At 40.7% G+C, this 14668-nt stretch overlaps 1 protein-coding gene across 3 annotated transcripts in view; it reads right to left on the bottom strand.

The window, feature by feature from the left end:
• LOC121287887 (protein tweety homolog 3-like) overlaps positions 1-11626 on the bottom strand; it is a 196651-nt gene extending 185025 nt beyond the window's left edge. Inside the window, exon 1 of one of the 3 annotated variants that reach the window (XM_041205899.1) lies at positions 11108-11626. In XM_041205899.1, the coding sequence (XP_041061833.1) occupies positions 11108-11233 (126 nt within the window). In that variant the 5' untranslated portion in view covers positions 11234-11626. The remainder of the gene's footprint in view (positions 1-11107) is intronic. The other 2 variants (XM_041205901.1, XM_041205900.1) reach the window with 2 other exon arrangements.
• Between the last annotated feature and the right edge of the window lie 3042 nt (positions 11627-14668).

The following is a 14668-nucleotide window of genomic DNA, read 5'->3' on the forward strand; positions in this document are numbered from 1 at the left end:
ATTTAAAACAGTAATTGTTGTCTATATTGTATGAATACAGCCATGAAATATCTGCAAATTTTGTTATTTATACCATGACAGACATGTGAAGTGTTTAATTTCTCTATGATTCAAATAGACTCCAAGTAATAAATTACAAAATGTTAAAGTAGTCATCAACTGATAAAGATAGTTTAAAAGAAGTGGGCATTGAGTTATACAGTTAAAGACAAAGGCTAATTTACCAGCTATTATCCACTTTACAAAGTCATTAATTAAGGGCGCAACAAGGCAACTGAAGCAAGAGTTTATCAGTTCATTGAATTGCGAGATTGTGGGTCAGTTTTGGTGTTGCAATGTACCTACCCAAGTTCAGAAAAACTATTGGGAGACAGATGAAGAAAAAATCTAAATGCAGGGGAATGGCCAGAGATCAACTGAAAGTATTCAAGAGGGAAAAATAAATAGAAAACAAAAGTAAGAAAAGACAGTGCAGATCTTAATTTTAAAACCTGACAAAATCTCAAGTCACGGCAAGACTGTAATTCATACCCCTTTTACAGCAAACTGACACTCGGTTACCAAAGCCAATCTTCTATGGAGAGCTTGAGCCTGGGATGCACTCTCATGGCGGTCAAAGGAAGCACTACAAGGACAAACATACGAACAAGGAGCAGGAATAGGCCATTCAGCCCCTCGAACCTGCTCCGCCATTTAATAAGATCATGGCTGATCTGATAGTAACCTGAAATCTGCATCCTGCCTACCCTCGATAAACTATCACCCCCTTGCTTATTAAGAATCTATCCACCTCTGCCTAGAAAATATTTAAAGGCTCTGCTTCCACCACCTTTTCAGGAAGAGAGTTCCAAAGACGCTCAATCCTTCAAGTGAAAATATTTCGTCTCACCTCCGCTTTAAATAGGCAACCCCTTATTTTTAAACAGTGACCCCTAGCTCTAGATTCTCCCACAAGAGGAAACATCCTTTCCACAGCCATCCTGTCAAGACTCCTCAGGGTCTTATATGTTTCAACCAAGACACTCTGAAGGCTTCACTTAAGATTTCTGACATCAATTTCAAGTCCTGGGAAAAGCTCACTGCGCCTGACGCAAACAAATAAAAAAGTGTGGCCTCCTTCGAAATCAAGCACATATCAGAGGCAGAAAGAAATCGCAAGGACAGCAAATCCCAAGACAGCAACTTGTTCAAAACTCTAATGTTTGCAGTATCCTGTCCTATTTGCAGCAGAACCTTCGAAGTGCAGATCGGCCTTAGCAGTCACCTCCCAATGGGACGCAACCAAACACCCCAGATGATGAACATGGTCATCTTCACCTTGAAGGATGAACGAGAAAGACGGCAAACAGTAGCAAAACCATTTTTTTGCAAATTTTGTATTCAGCTTTGTGAAGAATGTTAAGACTTTCTATTTCCTGCATCCAATACCAAGTAACACTAGCATAATTAGCTGAGCCACACCTACTTCTCTGTGCCAATATGACGGCATTTCACTCACTGGCCAGCACAGTGCTACTCCAGCAAGAAAAGCAGAATGCTTCTCTAATTTAAACATGGATGCAACACCTTAGTCGAGAGATAACATACCGGTATATGCAGAATTTGAATAATTTTTATTTACACACCCAGAGAAGGAAAATCATAGAATGATAAAGCACAAAAGGAGACTATTCATCCCAATATGCCCATGTCAGCTCTTTGGTAGAGCCATTAGTCCTGCTCCCCTGCTCTTTCCTCATAGCCCTGTAATCTATTTTCCTCCAGATTCTCTCTTGAAATGTTGTTATTGAATCTGCTTATAACATCTTTCATGTGGTGCATTCCAGATTACAATGTTCAAGGAAACACAAGAACGAACAAGTACCAACACGGGGAGAATAAAAGGGTTGTAAAGGCAACCATAGATGTATTTTTCGTGAGATTTACTGCCTTAAGCAACGTATCTGATTTGTTCATTGTGGGCACATGCTCCGGTTTTTTTGTTTGTTCATTGTCTGTGAACAAACCATTAACTATTGTTGGGGAAAAAAAAACAGATTACTAGAAGTATTCAGTTTCTTATGGCTACTATTTACAGTCTAACAAAAATGGGAGAAAAGAAACATGTCTCCATAAAGCCAGTCAGTCAGTTCCATGCCCAACTGGAACCAGAACCATTCCAGGACAAGCCTGGCCACTACTCCAGCCACAACCCTAGGTCTTAATGTTCTTTACAGGCTTCAGTCCATAGCTGTCACTTGATGCCTGCCATGGGCCCTCCTTTCTGGGGTTCCACTCAAACAACTGTGATCTTATCCTCCCACACACTTCTTGTTCAGGGGACTAAGTGGTATTCAAAGCCTTTTATGAACAGGAGAGTCTGAGGCAACCTGCAAAGCACTTCCACTTTCTACCAGGCTTCCATTCTCTGCCCAAAAGGAATGCAATGAATGGTGGACCAGAAATGGGCTGTTTATGTACGTATCAGCCATTGATGAAACTTGTGGAGACCAAAAAAAGGTATCACTTAAACAATTAACCATGAGAAAGTGTTTTTTTTTAATTATACACCTCAGTATTATAAGTTGCTCATTGGTTAAAAGAAAATAGCCACTGAGAAATAGCCAGGAAGACAAAATCACCAATGTTCACAACACCCTGAAATATTACCTGACCCTCCTATTTGATACCAAAAACACAAGGAAGCCTTTTAAGTCACCACCAGTTGTTTTTAGTGTACATTATGGAAAACCACTTCAAGGTGTTTCTTTAAAAGCAAAACAAATCAGAACTACAGAATCAAAGATCTGTCATCAGAATCACGCACCCCCCCCTCTCTCTCTCTCTACCCCCCCCCCCCCCCCCCCCCCCCCCCCCCCCCCCCCCCACCCCCACCCCCACCCCACACATTTAAATTTTAATAAAGTTCATATGGATATTTTTGGATATGCTGAAGCTTAACAACCCTAGTCAGTGAGTGTTCTTCTGTCCCTGTTCCTGGTACTGCCATCATATATTTACAGCCATTTTCTTTAATGACATCAAGGATGGTTCTGTTCACAGCTGAATTCCTGGAAGTAATCTGTATTTGTCAGGTTGCAGAAGACAAGCTGCCAGCACAGATATTTATTTTAATATTTCAAAGTTATGATGGGGTGGGAGGAGGGTGGAGAAGAGATGAAGGGGAAACCATTTACTTTCAGTTTTGATAGTCAAAAATCTATACCAGCCCAGCCAACAGGCATTTTATTTTATTCAATATAAACAGCTAAATAAAAGAACATTCGCTGCCTACATAGGCCATTTTCTCCTCTCCTGGCAACAAGCTGAATCCCTCTGTTTCTCCTTTCTTTATCTGTCCATTTTCTCTTGAATTCTACATGCAGGCAAACATTCTATAACCTCTTGAATAGGGAGCTTGAGATGAAATTACATTTGACTTTTGGCTTCCTTGGTTTATAATCACATTGCCAGTTCCTACTGGGTAATTTTAATTTCTAGAATTAAATTTATATTGGATGGAAAACGTTACTTTTTTTTAACATAAAATGAGAAAAATTAGGCAAATTTATGCATAGTACAATATTTATATTTCAACACAAGCGTAGCATCAGCACAAGGTTTCTGCCGCAATACTAACTAGTCTGAACTGTCTTTGAGAATATCAGTGCAACTGTTCGGTACAAGAGTTAGTACACTGATCAACCTCTTCATTTATATTACAGCTAGAATTATCAGAAGAAAAAACATGAATTTTTATGAATAGACTCTTGTTAGACCCTGGTTTTAAGGCAGATTGAGGAGGTATCCTACTGTTATAATTTCTCCAATTTTTGCATGGGGTACAGAATGCTTTCGCGGTGAAAAAGCATTCCACAAGCTTATGACTAGAAACGAAATCAGTCCCTTATTTGGAGTTTGATCACAAATTATACATATATTTGATAAACAAGCAGTCTAATTTACAGAGCTTATGACAAAGAGAAAAAAATCATTGGCACTAGACCCATCACCCCCTTCCTGATCCTCCCCAGAACTTAATTATCTGTCATAAAGATGAATGAATACCATCCTAGACCTGTTGTCTACGATGCTTCAGGCTGACATTTCCAGCCCAACTGCATTAATATGATAATAAGTCAGCATTGAGAGAGCTCTGGGACTCATTTTATAAAAATTTGAAACTTAATCTAATTATTTACAAGAACAAGAGAAAAAAACATTTGTAATAAATTCCAGTATACAGAACAATTGAGCCCATCTCATACTCCTCTAGCCTCATCCCAGCTCTGCTGAAGTCCTTCCACTGTATGCCCTCTGGAAATAACAGTCAAGTTGCAAATAAACAGCAAAGTACAAGTGTAGTCTCTTTAGCTCCAACATTCAGGTACTGGAGAAGTCATTGAGTGTTTTAGAATTAAATTTGTATCATCACTTGTATTACATTTTGTAATTAGTGCTGTTCCACTCTGAACAGAAGTACAATTTCAAGCATTTCAATCAGTTTTTAAATCTTATCTTGCTCATGGAATCTCATACCCGATAGTTCAAGTAGCTTAGCTACGTCAGTGTGGAATTGGAAGCTAGCAAACACAATAGAACATTACACTTTACCCAAAAGTAGCTAGTGGTCTCACTGTAAATCCTTATAGCTTCATATGACAAATGACATGTTTGGCACCCATACAGTAAGAAATAAATTACTGAATACAGCAATTGTCATTAAGTTAGGAGGCCATCGATAAAGTACATAAAAAGGGTGAAAGGGCTTGAAAAAAATCATGAAAGTGCCAAGAAAGTCTCCAAGAAGAAGGAGAAAAGGTTGGCCAAGTGTAAGGCCACTGTCTTAAAATCAAAACTGTCCCGCCATTACAAAAACACACTAAGTGTGGTTTTTAAATCATGAAAGCTGTTGTTTTTTATCCAAGTCGGTTTTACTAGTCTTTGAGAGGCTAAGAAAAAAAAAATTCACCTACACTTAATAGGACACATGGGTATTGCTTTTTTTTTAGATACATGTAGGAAGTTTTCAATTTAACCTTCATTTACACATAACTACATCAGTTGGAAACATTCAACCCAATTGGCCTTTAATATAATTCAACATATTCCCTTCCTAACAGCACTGTGGATGTACCTACGACTGCTGTGGTTCAGAACTTCAAGGGCAATGAGGGATGGGCAACAAATGCTGGCTTTGCCAGCGATGTCAACATCTCATGAAATAATTTTTTTAAAATCAGGGCAAGAACAATAAACCTTCAATATTTCTGCAATTAGTTTATCTTATATATTACATTCCAACAAATCTTACCAACCTGATTAACCATTAACTGTAATATGAAAACCTTAACACCTCCAATCAAATATCTACTCCCGAAAGCTATTTTGGGTCATGTTCCCATGAAGAACTTTGTTGATGTAATGCTTCTGCTGGTTAAAGCAAGTTCTACATATATTAACTCAACATTAAGATTCCATTAGGAAAAAAATTGTTGGACAAAATTACAGATATTTGGAACAAAGACAAAAATGAAATCAAAACTTGCCAGCAAATAATGGGGCAACTCCTGGCCTTCATCATTACTTGTGTACAACTTCAGACAAACAGCATGTACAGTTGAAAACTAATAATCAGAAGTTGCTGTCCAAGTTGTTACATTGCTTCGTCAATTTCATGAACATGTCTGCTTCACCACTGACACATTGAATGTCGTGAAGTTGCTTTATTTGCATGGTAGATACAAACTAAACATGACACATATTTAAGACTATAATTAGAAGAACATGTACCCTTTTAATGACATGATAATTGTTAATAACTGACAAATTAATTACAAGACCGGAGTCTCATTTCTTCAGGCTTTCAATGTATCAGAGAATTGGAAAAAGTCAAACTGTACATTTTCTTACATTTCCTTTGTTTTCTTTTCTCTCTCTTAATTCAATCGTTCCTTCTTTTCTCTTACTTGTTTTCCATACCTAATTTGATACTGAATGCACCCCCTGTAATTTACCCTTCATCTCAGTCCTTCGCCTGTTTATTTCTTAATCCCCCAAATCTCATTAATTAAGAAGATATCTCTGTTCACTCAAGTCCCAAATGCTGTTTCCCTGGCTGCATTATAATTAGCTTGGAATTTCAGCAACTTTGCCGGAAAAGCTATTTTGAGCTGAAGGATGCAGAGGTGTCTAATTCATGACAGATGCCATTAGATGCCCTGCTACAGCCACGTCTAGCTCTCTACATTAGATTAGCTACATGGTGCATTTTGAATTAAAAACTCCCAAATATCTGTCTTATTCCTATAAGCAGTACTGCAATAAGTTTTGTTCAATGTTAAGAGGTGTTATGCTATAGGGTCAAATAGTGAACGTTATTCTATAATTGTCCAATTTGGTCACTGCGTTTGCAAAAATCACTCAAAAAGCTTTGCACAGGCACCTAGTTCCACCATTTTCCCCTCAGTAGCTGAATTTAACATCCAAAATAGGAGTAGAGTCAAAAAAATTACATGTCACAATAACATGATTAAATTAACTACTGATTGATGCATCTGTTAATGATCTTAACGAAAATTTTTCCTTAAAAGAGTAAGTCTCTTTCAAAAACATCAAATCGGACTTGATATTTTGACCAGAGCAGTGACAATGTGAACTGAATTGGACTCTTCATTCTGAGCATGTGCAGTGTGCCTAATTTCCCAGGGATTGTACCCACACTATCTAGTCCACAACACTGAGGGAATATTTTTCTTTAGCTTCTAGAACATTCTGTTCATCTGGTTTCCCTCAATGAATTTTGGGCAAACAAATAGAAACATTTTAAGTAATGTTCAAAAAAATACAAGAATAGTTGAGCAAGAAGGATTGAGCAAAAGTAGAGCTTATAAGTGTACATTGTAATTTTAATTTTGTGTTCCATGAACACAAACTGTGGAGAAGAGGAGTCAGTTTAATATTAATGTTAATGCAAATTTCAAGCATACCCCATCAACAGATTTTTGTAGATATTGGTCAATTGTACCACTTGTACCCATGAGACAGATGCTACAAAATAGGGGGATAAAACAAGTAAAAGAAATAGAGAGGCAGTCGAGCAGTATCCTAATTTAATTAATTTTTTTCTAATGTTAATTTTTGAATGCAAATAAACAGGATATAAGGGGATGAGAAACTGAGAGTGAAGAAGCCTCTGGTCTCTCATCAGCGGTCCTGCAAATGCCAAGTGACATGAGTTGTACTACAGCAATGGGAGACAGACAATACAGAGGTCGAGCAGGTAGCTTAACGGGGAAGCAGTGGAGATCATCACAGAAGTGAGGATATGGTAGAGTAACATGGTGGTGGGGAGAGAAGCTATGATGGGGTGAGGGCATATCAGTGGAGAAACACTTGATTTGAGATTGGAATACACCAAGGGCCACAATTTCCAGGAAATACTGCCTCAAATGCAATCCACAGATATTAGTGGCTCCTTCCCCAGCAAACCATAAACTCGCTACCTCCAACCAAAATGAAAGAGAAGCAAAGAGTTAAGGGGAAGAAAAGGGACAGAAGCAGAAGACATGACAGACAGAAACTATAAAACAGAAAGCAGATACAGTTAAAAGAGAGATCATAATTTCACCCATACTGTGCATGCTACTAGTTGTAATTAAAATTACATTTTACCATTGGTTTAAGGTTCCTTTTGAAATGGTGATTGCTGACAAGATAGTAACTTCAGCTGGGGGAAGGGAAAGAATGCTCAATAGTGCACATTGAGGATGGTACAGATATTAGAATTTTCAACTAAAGTACTTTACAAATGAGAAGCAGAAGCATTCTACACAGTATGTTTTTGAAATGAAGAAACAGCAATACTGAATCCCAAAACTAAAAATCAAACAAGCTATTAGCTCAGCTACGAAAATCAGGAATCTGAAAGTTAAGATTGTGTAAACCACTCAAGCTACCTTTTGAGCCGATGTTCCCAGCCAAACCATACCACGTAAACCTTTTGCCAAAAGGTTTCCTCTTTACAGATGCTGACTAATCTGCTCTGCATTTGCTGTTTTTTTAATTCCAAATCTCCAGCATGTGCAGTCTTGTTTCTTTTGCCATTGAACTGAATATACAAAAACCTTCCTCTCCCTTGTCTTGTACCTACACACTGTGAATGCACAGCACAATCCCAGCCACTAGCGTAACATTAAGTGAGCCAGTCAAAATGCAGAAAAATAATTCCCACCTTGAGATTTTGTGGCATCGTGAGATGTCTGAGATTCACAATAGACATATATATTATCTTGGGGATGTAAAAAATAATTTAACAGTAGACAAATCTAAAGCAGGTAATGTAATAGATCCCAGCACTATGATTGGAAAGGATCTTCACTGTAAAATCAGACCAAGAGGACAATGGGTACACCTTACCCTTTATGTGAATTATGATCAAAATTTTGCAATCATCAGGAATAAACCACTGTCACTTTCCTTTCACGATATGAAGTATAAGAAGCCTGGCAAATATAGCTAACAGATTTGAAAATAAATAACCCACAAGAAGTGCGAATTATATGACCTTCTCTAAAATATTACTTTACTCATCACTCAAGAAAATCTGATAATTCACCGACCACTGCATCACTCTAATTATTGGATAATTCTCCCTTGTATGACATCAAAACTTCATGATTCCCTACAAATTAAATTCTATATTAAAATCAATATACAAGATGGTACTAATTCTAAGAAATCTTCTTACATCTAATGTTTTTTTTTCCAAATCTCTTAACTACTATTGCTATGCACTATTCAACGAGAAACTATTGTAAGCACACACCAGCAACACAACACAGTTAAGCACTGCAGAGAACGTTAGAATGAACTTCTCTTATTTCAAATGAACAATAAACACTTAACATTAGCACCATTGCCAATAAAGTTATCCAGATCTTTCCAGAATAAAACTAAATTGGGATCCAACCCGAACACTTATTTATTTAGGTAGGCAACATCTTTCTTCACTCACACTTTGCTAGATATTGGTTCAGTAACTCCCAAAACATGCAATCCACCATTTGAAACATCCTTACTCCATGTGCACACATCAGGCTTAATAGTCACTGGGGTAAGGAAACAAGTTACAGTACTGGCTAAGATATTATTTTCCTGGCCAAAAATGTCCCCACCAGTTAATATTTCTAATCCATAACTCAGAGAAGATAAAGGGAGCTTACTACAAAAACATGACTTGTATTTGCATTCTTAAGTGGAACTCAACTTCCAAAATCGTTTCAGTATTGCTGACAAAAGACATTTTGTCTAAGCTTTTCATCTTGCACTCATCAGGACACTCGCAAGGATACCAAGTATCCTGATGAGTGGAAGACGAAAAGCTTAGACATGTCTCTTTTTTCAGCAATACTCAAGTTTTGTACTACCAAAATAACTTCAATATAGTATTTATAAACAAAGTATTTTAATTAAGGTGCAATTGTTATCTTTTGCTCTATTATGTCAAGCATTTACACTCGACAATTCTTGCTCCCTTCACAATGTAGTAGAAAGTGTTACTTTCTAGCTTAATATTGGGTTCAAGAAATATTTCCACTATGATTACATCACTGTTCTAATGCTGAGGTCTTGCCAGGGTATACACTGATTTAACTACAAGAACTGTAACAACTAAGCAGATAAGTGGCAGCTCCATGAAGTTTTGTAAAGCAAATCAATGCACAAGCAAACGTGACAATCCACCTGTGTCTGAGTAGCACATGTTAGCAGTAAGTGTTTCCAACTGACCATTTTGAGTGCTGAAAATAGTCACTGGGGCTTCACTAAAGCAAACATTTCACACATCCACCATTTCACATAGATATACAGGGAGGGTTTTTTCTCACTTGGATTTCAGTGAAATACAACTGTGGATATGAGAATTTTTTATACTATGCCCACCTGAATTGTGAAAAAAAAAGCATCCAGCATTACAATTACAGGCTTTGTCCTTTCAACCTGGGTTGTGTGGAGGATGCATTTTGAGCCACATAATGCAAGGATAAAGTATTGGTAGCGGGAGCAATTTTCAAGGCAAATCACTACAAGTTGGGGACTAGAGATAAATTTTGATGGACGGAACTACTTTTTCCCCTCAAGAGCTTTTGTTTTATCCATATTATCACATTAAAATTCATTGGTTTAATTTTCCCTACAGCTTACTGATAACATACAAATGCATCTTTTCAGTGTTGGCCACTGTTCTCTCACATATTGAAAATTATTGTGGATTAGGTAGAGAAAAAATGTTCCATCAAGATTTGATCTAACTTTATAAAAACAGAAAACCAGCCAAGATAACAGATTTTAAACATTATTGAATAACTCTTTACAGACAATTTTATCATTTAAGTGCCTTGATACAAATATAGAGGACACATTTCGGTCACCAACTCCAATCCTACATTCCAAAAACTATCCTGTGCTCTCCATGGTGGTGCTGTGTATTCCCTCAACCCAATCCCAAATCCACCAATGACAGGGAACTCACCCATCTTTACACACTTTTACGCTTTAGAATTAATCGTCTTAAATCACTCCCCAGCTTCAAAACACACACTTTTCTGACCCCGTCCTACAATTCCACCACCCCTCTTCACAATGTCCCCAATCCCCTGGAAAACAGAAGTGTTTCATCAGGTGGGAAAAAAAAACAGTACAAGTTGTCATCACCTTCCACAACACACAACTGCTGCTGGGCTCTAAAGACACAATAAATGGTGCACCCACGCACCAGCATTTTCAGTGAAAAAAGAAGTTGCAGTGATTATCTGCGGCCGCTTTAAATAGCTGCTTTTGAACTCCACTGCGCCGAGAGTATACATGTTTAACATGATTATCCTCAAGAAAAGATTTCCAGCTATGATAACCGAATGGGGAATGGGGGGGGAGCAAACTTACAAACAGAAGGGGTTAGCGAAGCAGAAACTCAACAAATTAAGGGCTGGTATTTATCATGTTAGTGAAACTCATAAATGGGGAGAAGCAACTTTCAATGATATAAATCGGGTTGTTTTTAATCAGACAATGAAGTGCTGCCCATTGTACAAAGGGGAAAGGGGGGGGTATTAAAATCAGGCTCTCTTACCTCCTGGTACTGGGAGTCCTCGGGTTGGAACTCGCTGTTGACCGTCTCTAGCTGGATGTTGATGTGGGGGAGACGGTGAAGGAGGTTCACCCACCAGGGAGGGGAATAATTAACCGCCGCCGCCATCGGGCCCGATGGATCCCACAAGCCGAGTCTGGGGGGGGGGGGGGGGGGGGGCTTCACTCCATCCCCCGGATTCGCCCCCTCCCCAAAGCTTTTTCACCAGCCGGATCGATAAATAAACCCTCCTCACTCCCAACGATGACGATTTGTCCGAGCTCCGGGAGGGGGAAATCTCTCTCTCTCCCTGTCTCTCTCCCTCAGTCAGACCCCCCTCCCGCCCCCAATTCCTTGGGGAGGGGATACGCCCGCCGAAAATTCCCGAGTCTCGAAGATCTCCCCCGGAGCGGCCTGGACCGACCCGCACCACAAACAAGAAAAGAATTTCCCGGCCGGCGCTCAGCCGCTCACTTCCCCAGCCCCACTTTCCTCTCGTGGATTGGGCACCAGTTCGCACCCCCTCCCCCAATCTCAGTCGGCAAAGGCCCCGCCTCCCCGCCCGTCAAACAGGCTTGAGCTCTGCCTGTCAATCAGAACGAGCCCTGCCCCCCCCACCAGCGCTATCAATCAGAAACTGAGCCCCGCCCCCGCATCTGTCAATCAGACTGAGCCCCGTCCCCACCGCGGTTAATCAGAGACCGAGCCCCGCCCCTCCCCACCGCGATCAATCAAAGACCGAGGCCCGCCCCCACCGCGATCAATCAGAGACGGAGGCCCGCCCCCAGCGATATCAATCAGACAGAGCCCGGCCACCACCGCTATCAATCAGAGACAGAGCCCCTCCCACCGCCCTCAATCTGAGCCCGCTCCGACCGCCGTCAGTGAAAGATCCCCGTCCCCGCTTCTATCAATCAGAGACAAAGCCCCGCCCCCGCCACGGTCAATCAGTGGCTGGGTCCCGCAACCTCCTCTCAGTCAGACTGAGCCCCTTCTGTCAATCAGAGGCTGAGCCTCGCCCCCACCGCTATCAATCAGGAACTGAGCCCCGCCCCGCCACGGTCTATCTGAAACTTAGTCCCGCCCCCTCTTGTCAATCAAAAATTTAGCCCCTCAACTGTCAATCAAGACTGAGCCCCTTCGGTCAATCGGACTGAGCCCCGCCCCACCTATCAATCAGACTGAGAACACACCCCCCCCACCTCTCAATCAGAGACTGAGCTCCACCTCCTGCCAATGGGGAGGGGGGAGCATGTGGCCGCGTGGAAACGTCACTGGACTAGCAATTCAAAGATCCAAGCTAATGTTATGAGAGCAGGGTTCAAATCTCACTGCAACAGCTGGTGGAATTCAAATTCAATTAATAAATCTGGAATATAAAACATTGCCAAGTAATGGTGGCCATTGAAACCATTGTCAATTGTTGCCCTTTAGGGAAGGAAAGCTGCTATCTGTCCGCAAGAATGACCCAAACCTCCCTGTCGCTTGCCATTTTAACACTCCACCCTGCTCTCTTGCCCACATGTCTGTCCTTGGCTTGCTGCATTGTTCCAGTGAAGCCCAACGCAAACTGGAGGAACAACACCTCATCTTCCGACTAGGGACTTTACAGCCTTCCGGACTGAATATTGAATTCAACAACTTTAGGTCGTGAGTTCCCTCCCCCATCCCCACCCCCTTTCTGTTTCCCCCTTTTTTTTTCCCAATAAATTATAAAGATTTTCCTTTTCCCACCTATTTCCATTATATAAAATAAAAAAAAAACCCACTAGAGCTATACCTTGAGTGCCCTACCATCCATTCTTAATTAGCACATTCGTTTAGATAATATCACCAACTTTAACTTTAACACCTATGTGTTCTATTGTACTATTGTTGTTGACATCTTTTGATGATCTGCTTCTATCACTGCTTGTTTGTTGCTACAACCACACCAACCCCCTCCACCTCTCTGTCTCTCTATCTCTCCGCCCCCCACACACACACCTTAAACCAGCTTATATTTCAGCTCTTTCCTGGACTCGAACTCAAGTTCTGTCGAAGGGTCATGAGGACTCGAAACGTCAACTCTTTTCTTCTCCGCCGATGCTGCCAGACCTGCTGAGTTTTTCCAGGTAATTCTGTTTTTGTTTTGGATTTCCAGCATCCGCAGTTTTTTTGTTTTTATAAGCTGCTGTCTGTATCTGTTCTGACCAATATGTGACTCCAGACCCCAAATTCCCTCTGAAATGGCCTAGCAAGTCACTTGGTTGTATCAAACCACTACAATATCTAAAAGGAATGAAATCGGTCAGATCATCCAGCATCTACCTAGACGTCGGAAACAACAACAGCAAACTCAGCCCTTTCAACCCTGCAATAGTCCTCCTTACTAACATCTGAGGCCTTGTGCCAAAATTGGGAGAGCTGTCTCACAGATAACAACCTGACATAGTCATACACACCCAGACACCACCATCATCATCCCTGTGTATGTCCTGTCCCACCAGCAGTACAAGCTGAGCAGAGGTGACGGCACAGTGGTATACACAGTGGCAGTTGCATGAGAGTCCTCAACATTGACTCTGGACCCCATGAAGTCTCATGACATCAGATCAATCGTGGGCAAGGAAACCTCCTGCTGGATACAACCTACCATTTCCTCCTCAGCTGATGAATAACTACTTCATCAGGTGAATCAGTACTCCTCCATGTTGAATGCCACTTGGAGGAAGCACTGAGGGTGGCAAGGGCACAGAATGTACTCTGGGTGGGGGCTTCAATGTTCATCACCAAGAGTGGTTCAGTAGCATCACTATTGACTGAGCTGACCAAGTCCGAAAGGACATAGCTGCTAGACTGTTTCTGCAGCAGGTGGTGGGGGAACCAACAAGAGGGAACCTAATCCTCACCAATCTACCTGTCGCAGATGCATCTGTCCATGGCAATATTTGTAGGAGTGACCACCGCACAGTCCTTCTGGAGCAACACCAGGCATATCTAAAGATAAGGTGTCAACCTGGTCATCCCACAACACTGGACTACTTGTGTGCCAAACAGCATAAGCAGCATACAATTGATATTGCCATGACTCACTGGGGATAGAGCGCTACAATATCAAGCTCCACTGCTCCCCGAGCTGCAATAAATGTGAAAAAATTTGATCAACCAACCTAATTGTTTAATTTAGGTTAACAGAATACGAGCACCCGGTTTGTATGCTTAATAAGTAAATAACTGTTTATTAAATAAATTGTCTTTAACCAGTGTCAAAAGAAAGAAATGTGAACTGCTAATTTCTAACTTCATCCCTTAACTCTACCCCTTCTTAAATCCCTATACACACACACAAGACATAAGACACACAAAAACATGAATTTTAAGGATGGGATAGAACAGTTCAATGGCCTCAATTCCGGAACGCAGGATTTGATGGTTTGATTTTGATTGATGTCTTTCAAATTCCTTTCATTCTTTGTTGATGACACGAGGTGGTCTTCCAGCAATTTCAGTCTTTAGTTCACTGGTTGAGTACTTGCCTTTCAATGTCTCTAATGGTGATTTTCCCCTTTTCCTCTTGACAGA

This window comes from Carcharodon carcharias, chromosome 15, assembly GCF_017639515.1.
Source record: "Carcharodon carcharias isolate sCarCar2 chromosome 15, sCarCar2.pri, whole genome shotgun sequence".
NCBI classification, from domain to species: Eukaryota; Metazoa; Chordata; class Chondrichthyes; order Lamniformes; family Lamnidae; genus Carcharodon; species Carcharodon carcharias.